This window comes from Colletotrichum truncatum (assembly GCF_014235925.2).
Source record: "Colletotrichum truncatum strain CMES1059 chromosome Unknown Contig_0012, whole genome shotgun sequence".
Lineage (NCBI taxonomy): Eukaryota > Fungi > Ascomycota > Sordariomycetes > Glomerellales > Glomerellaceae > Colletotrichum > Colletotrichum truncatum.
This window is the reverse complement of record NW_027222409.1, coordinates 191,843-207,724: the sequence shown is the minus strand read 5'-3', so window position 1 is coordinate 207,724 and position 15,882 is coordinate 191,843. Positions and strand designations below refer to the sequence as shown.

The 15,882-nt window shown below is 47.8% G+C and overlaps 7 protein-coding genes across 7 annotated transcripts; 6 read left to right on the top strand and 1 right to left on the bottom strand.

The window, feature by feature from the left end:
* Positions 1-53: 53 nt before the first annotated feature.
* Positions 54-1,780, top strand: CTRU02_214876 (major facilitator superfamily transporter; the record flags this gene model as incomplete). Its single annotated transcript, XM_036726611.1, has 4 exons — positions 54-259; positions 346-496; positions 553-880; positions 945-1,780. The coding sequence occupies 4 exons, from the start codon at positions 54-56 to the stop codon at positions 1,778-1,780; spliced, it is 1,521 nt and encodes a 506-aa protein (XP_036581798.1).
* Positions 1,781-2,545: 765 nt separating this feature from the next.
* CTRU02_214875 (uncharacterized protein) lies at positions 2,546-4,869 on the top strand (the record flags this gene model as incomplete). The annotated part of the gene is made up of 2 exons (XM_070206328.1): positions 2,546-4,050; positions 4,101-4,869. 2 exons carry the CDS (start codon positions 2,546-2,548, stop codon positions 4,867-4,869), a joined length of 2,274 nt encoding a protein of 757 aa, XP_070059971.1.
* Positions 4,870-5,300: 431 nt separating this feature from the next.
* Positions 5,301-6,556, top strand: CTRU02_214874 (gluconolactonase precursor; the record flags this gene model as incomplete). The annotated part of the gene is made up of 2 exons (XM_036726613.2): positions 5,301-5,534; positions 5,588-6,556. 2 exons carry the CDS (start codon positions 5,301-5,303, stop codon positions 6,554-6,556), a joined length of 1,203 nt encoding a protein of 400 aa, XP_036581800.2.
* Positions 6,557-6,924: 368 nt separating this feature from the next.
* On the top strand, positions 6,925-7,032 carry CTRU02_214873 (uncharacterized protein; the record flags this gene model as incomplete). Its single annotated transcript, XM_070206327.1, has 1 exon — positions 6,925-7,032. One exon carries the CDS (start codon positions 6,925-6,927, stop codon positions 7,030-7,032), a length of 108 nt encoding a protein of 35 aa, XP_070059970.1.
* Positions 7,033-7,203: 171 nt separating this feature from the next.
* Positions 7,204-8,026, top strand: CTRU02_214872 (uncharacterized protein; the record flags this gene model as incomplete). The annotated part of the gene is made up of 2 exons (XM_070206326.1): positions 7,204-7,390; positions 7,473-8,026. 2 exons carry the CDS (start codon positions 7,204-7,206, stop codon positions 8,024-8,026), a joined length of 741 nt encoding a protein of 246 aa, XP_070059969.1.
* A 2,382-nt stretch (positions 8,027-10,408) lies between these two features.
* CTRU02_214871 (uncharacterized protein) lies at positions 10,409-11,848 on the top strand (the record flags this gene model as incomplete). The annotated part of the gene is made up of 1 exon (XM_036726615.1): positions 10,409-11,848. One exon carries the CDS (start codon positions 10,409-10,411, stop codon positions 11,846-11,848), a length of 1,440 nt encoding a protein of 479 aa, XP_036581802.1.
* A 645-nt stretch (positions 11,849-12,493) lies between these two features.
* CTRU02_214870 (quinate permease) lies at positions 12,494-14,255 on the bottom strand (the record flags this gene model as incomplete). Its single annotated transcript, XM_036726616.1, has 4 exons — positions 12,494-12,654; positions 12,713-13,236; positions 13,284-14,100; positions 14,156-14,255. 4 exons carry the CDS (start codon positions 14,253-14,255, stop codon positions 12,494-12,496), a joined length of 1,602 nt encoding a protein of 533 aa, XP_036581803.1.
* Positions 14,256-15,882: the final 1,627 nt, after the last annotated feature.

Sequence of the window (15,882 nt, the reverse complement as noted above, 5' to 3'; positions counted from 1 at the left end):
CTCTGCAGTACACGTACTATCATACCAGAAGGATTGATCGAAGTTCATTTTCAATGGCAGTGCAACGGGCACAGGAGGGCAACAGCCTGCAGGCGAGTTGTCTTGACGACCTCAAAGAAAATCACGGCGACCAACCGCTTCACGTTGAGGCCAGCAACTCTGCAGAAGAGAAAGACGTCGAAGGGGCCACACCGCCGACATGGACAAAAGAGGAAGAAAAAAAAGCGTTGAGGAAGCTTGATTGGAATCTCATTCCTTTGTAAGTATCAACCGCTTTTCGGGAACTCCGCCTTCTTGGAATTGAAGGTCTTTCCACATGGCAGCTTTGCTAATGATCAAGGTCAGACTCGGGTCATTGTATCTCGTATCATATATCGACCGTGGTAACATTGGAAACGCCTACACAGCTGGCATGGGCCACGATTGGGGTATTACATCTGAGGATTACTCTTGGATTGTGACTGTCCTGTACATCGGATACATTTTGTTTCATTGGGTATGTATTGATCTTCCACGTTACTTCTGTTTGGATACATACTGACAGAGAGCTAGTTGATTTTAGTTTGGACCTTCGTCCCGTTGCCTCTTTGGACGGCCCTAATGGCGATCGGCTGGGGCTCAATGAGCATGCTTCAGGCGGTAACGCACAACTTCGCTGGTATCATGGCGCTGCGGTTTCTTATCGGGGCATTTGAGGCTGGTTTTGTCCCAGCCGTTGCTCTGTATATGACATTTTTCTATCACCGAGGAGAGATGGGCCTCCGATATGGCCTGTTCATTTCATTTTCACCTCTTGCCAGCTGTTTTGCCTCTGCCTTGGCATACGGCCTGGTCACTGTGAAGGCATCGATTCCAAATTGGAAACTTTTATTCCTCGTGGGTATGTTTCTACAACCGATACTCCTGTTACAATCTTGTGCTAGTACTAACATGTTGTTATGCAGAGGGCGCCCCTACGATTCTCCTCGCCGTAGTTGCTTACTTTTACCTACCCCCTTCTCCCTCTCAATGCCGATTCCTCGCAGCCCGAGAGAACGAAATCATCAGTCTTCGTGCTTTCAAGGGAAGAGGCGAGAAAAGAGAAGGCACCCTTAACTTGAAGCAAGCGTTTGCGGCCTTCTACGACTACAAGAACTACCTTCAGGCGATGATCATCTTTTGCCTCAACACAGCCTTCGGCTCTCTCCCTGCCTATCTCCCCACCATCCTCCAGTCGATGGGTTACACCTCGCTCAACGCACAAGGCTTTTCGGCCTGCCCTTATCTTTCTGCCTACGTGGTTTGCGTGACCGCGAGCTTTTTGTCGGATCGCTTCAGAACCCGTGGAATCTTTGTGGTCTTATTTTGCTGTGTCGGTGCAGCTGGATACGTCCTGCTGGCAATTGTACACACAACTGGCGTGCGATATTTTGCCACATTTCTCGTCTGTGCAGGTGTATTCCCGGCAGTGGCACTCACTTTTACGTGGGTGACGGATAACCAGGGCTCGGCTTCGAAAAGAGGTGCTGGACTGGCAATCTTTGGCATGGTTGGACAGTGCGGTCCAATTCTAGGAGCTCGCCTTTTTCCAAAAACCGAGCAGCCTTGGTACTCCAAGGGCATGTGGATTTGCGCCGGCATTTTGTTTGCTGCCGCCATTCTAGCCACCATACTTAGTTTGTCTCTGAGGTATCAAAACAAGAAGCGTGACGAGAAACACGGCAAGAGCGATTTGGACTATGTTCCGAGCGAGGTCTCTGACGAGGGCGATAGCCACCCAATGTACCGCTATGTTCCTTGAATCATGCATCGAGAGCGATGAGAATTCGTCTCTTTTAACCGTCCGGAAAGAGTTTGCCGCTCTTCTTTTGAACATATGTGTGGAAATTTTGACACGGGTTTAGGACCGAGAGCTTTTGACCAGAAAATGTGTTCAAAATAGCTGGGATAGCTGTCTGTACATAGTTCAAACAACTTTGCTTTGAAAGGGAATACTTAATTGCAATTGACGCCTGCGAATGCATATTGCGTAAATTTGAATTTCCATTGATGCTATCCTACTTTCGTGAAAGGTTTCGGTAACAAGGACAATCACTTCGTGTCCACCATTCAATAGATGTTGGTAGTATCATGACGAAAGCTAAGAGCCATTGCACGATGGAGGGAACTATTTTAATATCGGGGTCTTCATGTAGACTGTCTGCAAACTAAACATCATTCTATCAAACGCGTGAAGACAAGTGTGGCGTTTAATGAAGTACCTAAACAACAACAAAAGGCTTGGGTCACATTTCGGGTGGAGGAAATTTCCGAGACGCCACAGAACTGGTCTATATCTTTTTGCTGGGGCGTCAATTCGCGGGGTCTGCGGCATCTCGGCTTGTGACCCCGCATTTGAGTGGATATATGAACATGGTCAAAGCTACGATTAACTCCATTTCCCCTAGACAATCCGAGGGTACAACGGCTTTACCACCCTGACCTCATCTGCATCACACTGGTGTTCATGCAGCTTGGCCAACATCAGTAAACTAAAAGTACAAGGTTTCTCAGACTAACAAACTGAATGTCGGCTTCCAATGCCCATGGAGACGCTGCTGTGACTCCGGCCGAAACCCCGGGGCCGACAACCGCAGGTCCGCCAGCTTCGGTAACCCGCAAAGCCCGTCGGTATGGGTTCGCATGCTTCTGCTGCAAGTCCCGCAAGGTCAAGTGTAGCGGCCACCGGCCCGTTTGTATGGGATGTCGCCGGTCCGGCGACGACTGTATTTGGCCAACACAAACTTCCAACGAGGGCCGACTCCGTGATGCCAATGCTCGCATCCGGAGCCTCGAGGCATCATTAAGCAATCCCGAGCCTGAAGCATCGGAATCTCCTGATCAAATACCGGGTCCGGAATCAACCTACACGCCACGAACGAACAGTACATCTCTTCGCAGCCATGAACGCTCCAACGACGGCGCTCGGCCCGGTGCCGGTGCAGATCCCGAAGCCGATAGCTCACTTTGGTTTCAAGTCGGCATCGGCGAAGACGGCGCCGTCATTTACAACGGCCCCACTAGTCGATTCCACGCAGGATCTCTCGGGGAAAACAATCTCGCAGATGAGATCGATCCAAGGCGTGACCAGATTGAAACTCTGCAATCCCAGTACGCTCTGATGGATTCAGTCTGGCTACCTTTGATTGCAGCAAAACCAGTCACGAATGGAACCGGAGTGGACACTAACATAGGGATGGCTCTGCTTGATATCTACTGGTCTTGGCTACATCCACTTCATAGCTGCGTGTATCGGCCAATTCTCATGATGGACCTGGCTCTAGGTGGCCCCTACTGCTCTGATTTTTTACTGCTGTGTATTTTTGGGTTGGCGGCACGACATCTCCCTGAACAGTACCCAAACCTATCAGGTGTTGGAAAAGGCGAGCACTTCATTTCTCGGGCGAGGGAGCTATTGTTGGAAGAAATGACGGCCACAAAACCATCCATTGCTACGATTCAAGGACTTTTGATCCTTGGAGGAAGACAGAGCGCCATGGGGAAGAGCTCCGAAGGCTGGCTTTATACGGGCATGGCAGTCCGAATGATGAAAGATATCGGACTGCATCTTGATATCACTAAGCTCTCTAGACTGGAACGATGGACGGCCGCTGAGACGGAGACCCGTAAACGGCTATACAACTCTGCCTACATATGGGATAAGACGTTGAGTCTGGCCCTGGGCCGTCCGCCATCGTTGACAAGACGGCCGTACGCAGCTCGAGATATACTGGACAAGGTCGATGACCAACGGCTTTGGAAACCTGTTCATGCCACTGAGGTATCCGAGAATTTTGTCGCTTCACCATCTTGGACAACGTCAACCTTTTGTGCTTTTTGTCATCTCCACGAAGTCACTACGGACATGATGCTACTATTTTCTACTGTTCCTCGGGATGATGAGTTCACTACGCAGATCGAGGAGCTTGTTAGTAGAATTCGAGAGTGGTACGAGAACCTACCAGAGAGTTTGAAAATTGGTGACATTACTGGTTCGCAACAAAGCCCGCCGCCTCACATTGTCTCACTAAAGTAGGTGTCTCATTCATAAATGCTGTGCCAATCATCTAACTGATTCGCAGTCTCTTATATCACGCCCTCCATATACTTCTCAGACGTCCTTATCTTAGTTCTCCTAACAAGGGGCTGAAGAGAGATATTATGAGAGTCTGCATCGAGCATTCCAAGCGTATCCATGCTATCCACTCTCTATACTCGGAGACGTACCCCCATCGTCTAATGACATATCAAGTCAGCTACTGCATTTACACCGCAGCGACCGTTGAAAGTGAGGAGCTGAAGATGGCGTCAACGCCGAGTGAGAGGGACGATGCCGCGGCAAGACTTGCGGCCGCATTCCGGAGTCTTCAGAATGAGGCGTCGCATACACCTGGGAGTGGCAGGAGTCTTGACACAATCCGAAGACTCTTAAGCACTGGCCAGCCAAGAACCTTACCTGCTTCACATAACGCTGAGCGCAATAGCCTGTCAATCAGTGTAAGCAACATGCAACAGACAAGTGAACGGCAGCCAAGACTGTCCACAACTGGCGGCCAGAGAGAAGGGCCTTTGAATTTGAATAGCCAAGGCATGTCTCTGGTCTCATCTACCACCCACCAACCAACAAGTCATACCGCACAGCTTTCCACAAACATGTATAATGCAACTGTTACGGACAATTCTTTCCATGCGGCCGGCGGACCTATGTGGACCGATGATGTTGGATATGGCGGGACGGATACTGGCGCAGGGTTCCACCCCGACGCGTTCCCGTGGGGTGTTGCCGGATTTTCATCCTTCTCTTTGGCAGGGATGCCGTGGCCTCCGCCGTCAAATACCGAAGGGTTGTAATGACAACAACCCTCCATATCCTTATGGAATGGGAAAGCTTATCCGGGAGGCCACGCCTCGTCCCTTGGCATATCAAAACTAGAATTTCAATCTGCAATTTTCGGTATCTGAGTCCTAAATACCTATCCACACCATCCAGCTATCTTGGCGACATCTTCTTGCCAAGAGAGCCGAGAAAAACGAATATATAGGATTGAACAGAGTTGTTTATCTTGAGAAGGCCATGTCAAGTATATCATCCCGGGGTAGCTCATGCACTCCACAACGTGGAAGATATCAACACAAAAGCAACATCTAGTTCAAAGTAATTGCACCACCCTCTCAGTTTTAACACTGAACTCAACTATTCATTTTTCCAAATCATGACCACTTCTCAAAGCTTTCTAGGTTCTATCACCTCCGTTGCAGCAATTTGGTATAGTATTGGCAGCATGCCTATATCCGAGACTGCAGCGTTAGGTCCGGGACCTCTTAATGCTTCCACTGTGTTTGAGGTTCCGGTCAGCTTACGAAATGTTTTCCCGGCTTACAACTTCGATCGCGACGTGACAACAACCTGGTGGAATACTGCGGTTTTAGATGGCCACTCAAACGCCGCGGCATCAGATGCCACTGAAGCTCTCAAGAATGCTTCGTTCATTGTACTTGACCACGATATGTATGAGGTATGTCCTGAAGCACTCCAATAATACCTGTCCATCAGCTTATATGGTTCAAGATTCTCCAAGACGAGGAAGGCATTATATCTCCCAGTATCGAGACGATCTTCGACTTCCCGCCCGGGCCTTCTTTTGCCAAGCGCATCGTGCACGATGGGACAGTCTTCTCACCAGAGTGCAATTGCATCTTCTTCGCCGAACTCCATCCACCAAAACCTGGATTCTCGGCGGATGCAATGCCATGGGTCTGGCGAGTAAATCTCAATGAGACACCCCCGGCTACCGAAAAGGTCTTTCCATCGCCTCAACTTACAGTTCCCAATGGCGCTTACTACCATAACGGTAGTGTTTATTGGGCTCAGGAAGGCAACTACACCGTCCCTGGCGGCATCGTGAAGATGGATCCCGTCACTTTGCAAACTGAAGTTGTCCTGAACAATTTCTTCGGCCATCGATTCAACAGCCCCAACGACGTAGTTATCACACGTGACGGCGTCGCTTATTTCACAGACGGCTACTACGGCTACGATAACTTCAACGACACCTTGAAGCCTGAACTTGCAAACGGCGTATGGCGATGGAACATACAAACCAGCGATCTGCGGATGGTGGCAGGGGCGGCTGGCGGTCCATTTACCAACCCCAACGGCGTTGCCCTCAATCTGGAAGAAGACAAGCTCTACGTCACCAACCGTGGCAACGCTTCAGATAATCCTGCTGGAGGGAGAACTATATACGAGTTTGAACTTCACAAGACCGGCCTTCCTATTAGGGGAGGTGATGTTTTTACATATTCGGATTCTGGATTTCCAGACGGAATCAAACTCGACAGGGAGGGGAGGGTGTATGGCGGAGTTACTGGTGGAGTCCATGTCTTTGACTCTGGCGGCAAGCAGCTCGGCATCATCAAGGTTGCGGAGGATGATGTTGCCGTCAACATGCAGTGGGTGAACGACTGGTTGTACATCGCTGGGAGGGATCACGTTTACCGTGTGCGCTTGAATACGATGGGTGCACAGGCACACTAGGTTGTTAGGTAGAAGGCTAGTCTCATCAAGTCACGAAATCGGAGTCATGGGCAAAACATGCCGACCATACCGAAATCTTCGGCATCTGAAGACAGAAAAATGGGTCCCGTCGGAATCTAGTCTCTCTATGAACGGGGATCCAGGCTGCCCCACACATACACATATCTCATCCCATCCTAAGATAACGGACCTTGTGGGCTTCATAAAGTTAACAAGAAGTAGGGCCAATGTGTTCTTATGAGCACGGTTCCGTGTACCTTGTGACCCCAAGCAACATGACAACCAACTCCCATATTGCAGTTGATGCACGACCAACCTTCGACGCCCTACCCCTGCGCGATGGTGACCCAAGAGCGTCAGCATGGGGAATGTGGGGAAGCGATGATGAGTTGGGGACTTTGAATCTGCTGACTCCTTCTCTCGTAAAGAAAGCCATGGAAGACGTAGTTACGGGTGAAACTATCCCTCTAAAGTGAGTTTCGAATTCAACTTGCATTTGATCTCAAGTTGTCGATAATTGATGCGTTCACTAGTCTTCCTCTAAATGCTTTTGTGCGACCGATGAACCCCGTGCGGAAGCCATGTTCGCATCACATTATTGCGAAAGGACATGCTAATGATGATGAGGTTAGTGTTTGAACTTAGGCATGCATTTGCACGATTTCAAGGATCTGGCTAACATACTGGGGTCAAAGTTGGACATCAATACGCAAGGTTCAAGTCACTGGGACGGCCTTCGACACTTTCCGTACCAAGCTACTCTCCAATACTATAATGGGGTAACACAAGACATTATCTCAGGGCCCAGCGCAACCGAAAAGATTGGAATACAGAGTAGGTGCCTCTAGTATCCAAGCAAGAACCAGCTAAACCGATGAGGAGGGGTGACCTTCAAGCCGCTTGGACTAACCAACAACAGACGCCGCTAAGAAAACCATCACTGGTCGAGGAGTCCTTCTTGACTGGTTTTCATGGGCCACCGACAATGGGATCAACATCGACCACTTTTCAGCCCACAGCATTCCTTTGTCAGAGCTAGAAGCCGTGGCAAATGCTCAAAAGGTACAGTTCCGTTCTGGAGATATACTCCTTGTTCGAACCGGCTGGGTTCCGGCTTACCGCGCCCTTTCTCTCGAAGAACAAGCCGCGTTACCACAACGACCGGTACGCTCCAGCTGTGGTATCGAAGCAAGCAAAGAAGCCATCCGATGGCACTGGGAGCATGCTTTTGCGGCGGTGGTATCCGATACGGTAGCGTACGAGGCTTGGCCTAGCCCGAAGCCGTGGGGAGTAAGCATGCATGAAGTCTTCCTTAGTGGATGGGGAATGCCAATTGGAGAAAGCTTTGATTTGGAAGATTTGGCTGTTAAATGCAAGGAGACCAAACGGTGGTCTTTTTTGTTCGTTAGTGTTCCGCTGAATATTCCCGGAGGTGTGGCAAGTCCACCGGGGGCCGTGGCTATATTTTGAGTCTGTAAAGGTTATCTACAACTGTTGTTGACTGGTAAGAAAACCACAATTTGCCACATATCTAGCCACTACAATGAATAGCGTTTATTTTATTGGTTGACAACTTTGAATGATTTGTCTTTCTTAATTATTATCGGATTGCCGAAGTAACAGGCTCATGTTGGTCGACAATTCTCCAATTTTGGTGGTGCTTAGGCGACAGCTGCTTTAACCACACGTTTTCCAGACATCCATAGCAGTCAAGACAGAGCTCCCGAGCATTGCAAGACCCACGGTCCCAGGGCTGACTGGAATCCAGCCGAGGACACTGCCCGGAATAGCCAAATCAAGCAAGCTAGCCACCAGTTTCCGAATAATTGGCTTTAACTCACTGAAACAATCGGCTTCTTTCTGAACAAGGGATCCAGCCTGTATCTTATCATTTCTTCCCTGCCGTAATCCGCTACAACAATCTAGAAATTCATTCTTCCCTGCTCTGGAATTCTTCACAGATTCTGCTTCTACAACTTGCTGTAAGACAACAGCCTGCTGATATTGGCGTTTCAAGCGCACCAAGGAGGCCAAAATCCCACAAACTAGCGCCAAAAACCAAAATCGTAGGGATTCCACCTTCAATCGCCCAGTGGTAGGGCCCAAAGGTGTCAATCCTTCTATTCCGAGAGAATCGACGATCATAAGTGCTTCTGTAAGAAGGTACATGCCGTTGAATATGCGGGCAAAAGCGTCGAGATAGTAAATAGTTAATAACAGGTTGACCGTGGGCTTAATGTGTGACGTCATTTGATCGTAAACAGCTTCGAATGTATCAAGAAATCGGAAGATGCGAAAGAAGCGCCGGGCAAGGTTGAGTCGATCTCGAAGCTCCAGAAGGATTCGGTGAACCGTTGCAGCACTAGCGACGCACAGATGCGGAGACGTAGACGGAGGACATTTAGAGTAGGTTATAGAGGATGCTAAATAAAAGCTGATCCAAAAGGGGTACCTGAAGGAGATAAATATCTGCAGCAAAGCTTGCAAAATGCGGAACAGTCGCTCGAGTCCATCTGGCTTATAGTTAGAAATCTTTGGTAAGCCCCATACCGAGGGTTTCCAATCCAAGCAGGAATAGAGATGGAGTAAACAGTAATTACATGACTTTGGGGTAAAATGAGATCAGAATGACAAAACTAAGATCAGGGATGGGGTAGAAAAAGACGATGATTCCAACGAAAAGGGAATAAGCGACAAGGAGCAGCTAGTAAATCTTTTTGAGGTAAGTTATACGAATGCATGTTTTCAAGTTTAGGTAAAAAGAGATCAAGAGTGAAGGTGAGAATATGACTTGCGTCGGTTGAGTGTTATACTATAACTTGACTCACAGGCATTCGTCAGAAATCGGACAAGCTGACGATAAGTCTGTCGTTGCATTGTCAGCAGTAAATTATGACGGAAAGAGTCACGAAAACCAGGTCATAAAGCACAGTTCAAACAACAATGCAACGCGTTTACCTGGTTATCCTGTCACTTATGTAGCACTTCACGGAATCCTTTTTCCTTCCCTGGTCAAATCATTTGGTCAACCGTGATACTGTTGCCCAGCCTTTCTGTAAGCTAAATGGCGTTGTACAGCTTACTGATCTGCTTCTGCACGATGAGAGAGGGTTGAATTTTGATAGAAATCCTGCAAAGCTGCTCAGAACGCATTCTTCAGGGGAGAGTACACAGTGGACCGAGATAATGGTGGCAGATGGTCGCGCAAAAGGCCATACTGAATGAATTTGGGCTTTCGATGTATACGTGAGCGGCTTTTTCCCGTTGACTGACGGTCGAAGCGATCAGCTTGCGGTGTACTCCTTGTTGATCGGGTGGTGGAACAACTAACGCTTAGAAAAAGCCGAAGTCAGACATACCGAATTCCGAAACCAAGCGGGGAAGACGTGGATCAGCCAGACGGACAATGAACCAATCATCCCGCAGTAACGCAATATCCTTAGCTCTTTTGGTGAACTACCATTGCAGATGCCACAGGTCGAGGGTATTCGGCTACTGGCTTTCCTGGCCTCGTGTTCTCCGTATCCATTCAGTCAAGGGAATGATCCCTTCGGAATTTGATTCGGTAAGTGTCACATGGAGAACATTGCCACTGGACCTTTTAGGAAGCGAAGCAAATCCCGAGCAGCCTTCGCTTCTGTTTTTAGGCTATATGGACAAAGCTGTCATAACCAACAAGGGATTCCGTCCTGTCTCGTTCAGTAACCTGTTGATAGGAGTAAGCATCGTCGTCACATCAACGGCTCAGGAGCCTAAGAAGTAAAATTTGAGAAACTCTGTCAGCCCTACTATCCATCCATCTCGACATTGGCTTCACGGTTTAAGGCCACCAAGTTTCAACATTCTCTAATCATGGGTGAAGTTTCCGCCGAACCAGGTTGGGTGGACGCCGACAGCCTCCGTACATCTTTCACCATGGCCATGTCCAACATGTATCGATCTGAAGTTCCACTCTATGGCAACCTCGTTCGCATTGTTGATGAGGTGAATAATTCAGAGATAGCCCAGGGGCTAGACCCTACAGTTTTTGCCATGCGACTCGGCGACTTGGATGCCTCTAGAATCCACCTTGAAAGACACGGCGCCATCAGACTTGGTATACCTGAAGAACTGCGTACCATCCGTAGGGTTTTTGCTCTTATCGGACTTCACCCTGTCGGGTATTACGACCTCTCCAAAGCTGGCTTACCTATGCATGCCACTTGTTTCCGTCCGACAACGGCACAATCGCTTCGAAAAAATCCATTCCGCGTTTTCACCTCCCTTCTTCGTCTAGAACTGCTCAGAGAAGAGAGTTCAAGAATCATAGCCGGAAAACTATTGTCAAAGCGCAGAATTTTCAGCGATAAACTGTTGCAATTATTGGATATTAGCGATGTCCAAAATGGAAAACTCACCCCCAAGCAAGGAGATGACTTCATTCTTGAAGTTATGAAAGCATTCAGCTGGAGTGGAACTGCCTCTTGCTCTAAGGAGGACTATGAAATATTGAAGAATGAACATCCTATACTCGCGGACATTGCTTGCTTTCAAACCGCCCATATCAACCATCTGACGCCACGGACTCTCGATATAAATGCCGCGCAGGCTAAAATGGAGCAACAAGGAATGAAGGTAAAAGACCGCATCGAGGGTCCGCCTACAAGGTCTTGCCCCATCTTGCTGCGCCAGACCAGCTTTCTAGCAATCGAGGAGAATATCAAATTTCTTGGAGGCGAGGCTGTTTCTGACCAGGTACTGGATAGCGGTACGCACAAAGCTCGATTTGGAGAGATTGAAGAAAGGGGTGCTGCAGTAACTAGAGCTGGAAGAGTGCTCTATGACCAACTATTTGACGAGATTGTGGCTTTTGAGTCGAAGCAGGCTGAATCACTGAGCCAAAATGCATTCCACGAACTTGTGACTCAGGCTTTCACCAAGTACCCCGATAATTGGCGCGAGTTGAGGCAGCGAGGCTTGATCTACTACACGATTCAGCTCACGAGAAAAGGAGAACAGGCCAAGCTAGCCAGCCCAACGGTCGAGTTAGAGACGCTGCTCAAAGATGGCTTGGTTGAAGAATTTCCCATCACTTACGAGGATTTTCTACCGCTTTCGGCTGCTGGTATATTTCAATCTAACCTGGACTCTGGATCGCCTAGGTATGCCGCTGCAGAGCCGGATGTCCAAGGGATGGAGGCTGCTCTAGGAGTCAGTCTGCTTGACTCTGATGCCCTCTATGAGCGTATCCAGAAGGACTCTATTACGAAATGCGAGATCGCTCTCGAAACTGGAATCAAAACAACTCGATAGTATTTTAGATAGCGAAAAAATGGTAAATTGAATTCTCATTCACTTCGTGTGCCGCTTAAGGCAAAGCTATCCTCTGCAGTACCCCTTTTACAAGCTCGAACTCTCGCTAATAGCCTTATGGGCGTGAATTCTGTCGCCCTGGTGTTTCTTCATTTTAGTAAGGTTTAGTTTTGTCGTGGTACTAATAATAGTGGGCAATTTAGTCGCCTTGCTGATGAAGCTCCGACAGTGCTTCATGAGAATGCTTCTGAGATAGCTACAGAGATAACAGAGATCAAAGCAAGTTGAAAACAAGCTTCTGCTTTACATCATATTTAGGTCTTGTGTGTTAGTAATATTAAGGTGCGTGCGAGGGGTAAGGAACATTTGATTCCATGTTTTCAAGGCTTTCGGGAACAGTATGATTGAAATCGCTAGGCTAAAGATAGTCAGAGGAGATTTTACAAAGTATGTGTTTAGAGACCAAAATCAACCACAATCAAGTAATTCCCATATTGGTAAACAAAATCACAAAGTAATACGCTCATTTTCAAGCTGCTTCTTAAGGAAGTCGAAATGATAGCAATGGCTATACGCCGATAAAGGCATGAAGCCACGTTTTCGAACCCTTTGTGTAGGTAAAAGCGCCGATTTAGGTTCAATAACCTAAGCCTCGGTTACAACCTTTGGCTCATCTTTTTCCGTAGACCTGGAATAGGAAATTCCATGAGTCTGGCTTGGCAAAACAGATCTGCCGCGAAGTTGTGCCCAAACTACAACGTGGGTAGGTTTCGAGAAAAGCGCATCCATGTCCTCGAGGGACACACCTGGAGACCTGAGTATTAGCAAAGTTGTATCACTTGGAGTCCTGAAGGTGGAGCTGACCTTTTGTTTCGGGGACGCAAAAGAAGGACCAAACACCAATTGCTATCAGAAACCCACCGAACATGAAGTAGGTTCCGTACCCGAGGTCGGTGATCATGAAGGGTGTCGCCCGAGCCATAACAAAAGAACCCAACCACGTGCTAGCCGTTGAAATAGCTACACATAGCATCCTAACATCCAGCGGAAAGATTTCCGCTGCGTATGTCCAGGTTATTCCTTGTATAGTCGCCGTAATGACAAAAGCATGTAAGTATATGCATACCATGGCGATGTATCCCGCTGCTGACAGTTGGATGTTTCCTTCTCTGGCATTGGCCGCTGGATCGGCCATCATTACATACCCACCGACATACCACAATGGAATGCTGCCTAGAAGCGAGCCCCAAAGCATACCTCCACGACGACCTAGCTTCTCGATGACCCAGACCGTAAACAAGATCATACCAAGCATCTTGGCGACGCCGTAAATACCGGTGCTGAATAATTTGTTGCTCGTTCCAACGACACCAAGTGTTTCGAAGATTCTAATCACTTAGTTGAAAGGTTCATTGTGCTAGGGGAGCTTACGCACCTTGGAGAAAAGTAAACCATGATGTTCACACCAGTAAAGCTTTGAAGGAACATTAGAAAAGCCCCCACACCCACCCGGTTTCTTGTTCCTGGTGCTAGGAGTTTACGAAGTTGTTCCTTCTTGCTAAAGCCCACGACACTCCGCTCCTCAACTTGACGTCGAATCTCAGCCATTTCGTTCTGAAGGTACGGATGATCAGGTGGGATGCCTCGGACGTAAACTAGCACCTTTTTGGCAGCTTCGAAATCACCACCCCTTGCCAGCCAGCGAGGAGACTCGGGACAGAAAATAATGCCGACAAAGAGGAGAGCCGCTGGAAGAATCTGTAGTGCCAGAGGAACAATCCACTGCGCCCTACTTCGGACATCAATGGTCCGGTCGGCAGCATAGTTGATCCAAAATCCGAGCATCCCGCCTCCCTGACTGAAAATCTCAAAGATACCAACCAACCTTCCTCGAATACTCGGAGGTGACGTCTCAGCAATGTAGACAGGCACTGTCATCGTAGCCATGCCAATACCCAGTCCGCCAATTGCTCGACCGGCGATGACAAGATTCAGTATGCCGTTTGCTCCGGACATCATGGCGCCGCCAACGCAGAAGATGAGAGCGGCCGCCATAATCGCTTTTTTGCGTCCGTAGCGTTCCGCGACAGGAAAGGTAAGAAGAGCGCCAAAGAAGGCTCCGACTTGAAACATGGAAGCGATGTTTGCTTGTGAGTTGTCTCTTTCTGAGGGATTCATGGTATCGATACCGAAATCGCGGACGAAGGAGTCTAGAGCCATTGTGCCGCCAATCACAGCAGTGTCGTAACCCACTGCAAGGGAGGATTGAGTCAGAAGTTATTGATATCTTAGAAAGGGTAGACTTACTTGAAAGGGCAGCCATCGAAACAACTAGGGCGATATAATGGATCGTCCAGTTACGGACTTCAGAAGGGTCTGTCGTCCCTGTAGCGGCAGCGAAACCCATTGTATACGAATTTCAAGAAACACGATATCCTAAGCAGCAAAGCAAAGAGTCTCACAATTACTATTTTGAAGATGTTTTAGAATGTGTCTTCAGTTCTACCGGTGTTCAATTCTCGTCTTCTTATATAAAATGTCGAAGTCCAAGATACCGACATCATGTACAGAAACGGTAACCTTTCTTAGCACCCAACCAGCCATTCACGTTGGAGAAAACCGACCCCGGAGATAGATCTGGGGTCCCCGCGGGGTAAGACAAGTTTGTGGGGTAAACAATGCATGAGAATCGGTCGGCAGGATATCTTTTTCCAAATAGTCAATCTTTCCAAAATGCATGCGATGATGTATGGGCATAGGTGGATTAGTGGGGTTTGCGAACTAGCATATAGATTCTCCGCGAATGCCCACTCGCTGGTCGGACAGAAAGCGTCAAGACAGGGGTTTGAAGCGTTCACAGTGAGCATTATGAAAGACGGCATGTCTTGGCTCCAATCAACTTTTGCAAGTTTGACTCTGGTGAAAGTCTGTCAAAGAACATGACTGGTGCATTGTTCGGGAAGTTTCGAAGGATTCCGAGGGCCAAGGAGAAAGCCCGGCTCGGTATCTTTCCCTCGTGATTAAGCCTGTCTTGCCAGATAACGCGGAAATACTCAAACGAAACATAAAAGTACCTATTCAGGATTGGATCTACAACTTCGGTAAGTTCAACAACCTACAAAGATAATACCGAAAGCATTTGAAAAAAGAATAAATCAAATTATTCACGGAGCTATTGGTTCTATAACCAGAACTCTCAAGCCAGATGATGCCCTTTTTCTTCCTGAGAAAATATCAAAATGGATGCGCAAAAGGATTCATGTGCGTTAACACCTGGCCCATTGCTCCGCACATGCTTACCATCTTTCACCCATAAACCGCCGACTAGTTTATTTAAGAATGCTCGTTGCCGAAACATCTGATTATGAAGGACAAAGATAAAATTAACTAACAATGATAATCTCGCAAATATAGAAGGTGTACCGTGCTGTATTTAATCTTGGCTTTTTAGCGCGCAACGTCAGCACTTTAGTACTATTGATAAGGTAGTTGAAGATGCGCAAGTCATAATGAAAACTCTTCAAAGCCTTGTTGACTCGGTTGAGACTATATCTTTAGAATATCTAATAGTGAAGGCGGCGGTAGATACAATCACTCGGATAGTACTGTAGGTTTGAACTCCCTTAAAGCTCCTCTAGCTCCATATATGTTATTTAATGGGTAAGTATTGAAATAATTCTATTGGCATGACCGTTCTCTTTACGTCCGTTTGAAAAGCTGAAATTCATGAGTTTTAAACTCTTGAATCATCACGATATGTCCGGTATATTTGACCGAGGCAACTCACCCACAAACACGTTCCATGACCTTACGCAACCCGACAACAGCGCAGATGAAAATTAACGGTTGGCACACGCCTTCTTGGGGTTCATTCTTATCCGTGAGTCTATTCGGAACCAACTGAAGCGGGTAGATCATTGTGCTTCGTAGATTAAACTTAGGCTGATGCGGTGGATGGCAGCAGTAGTCGACAGATACAAGGCATACGACCGCATAGGAACCTAGAAGGAGGCAACGATGTTTCGCATGACATT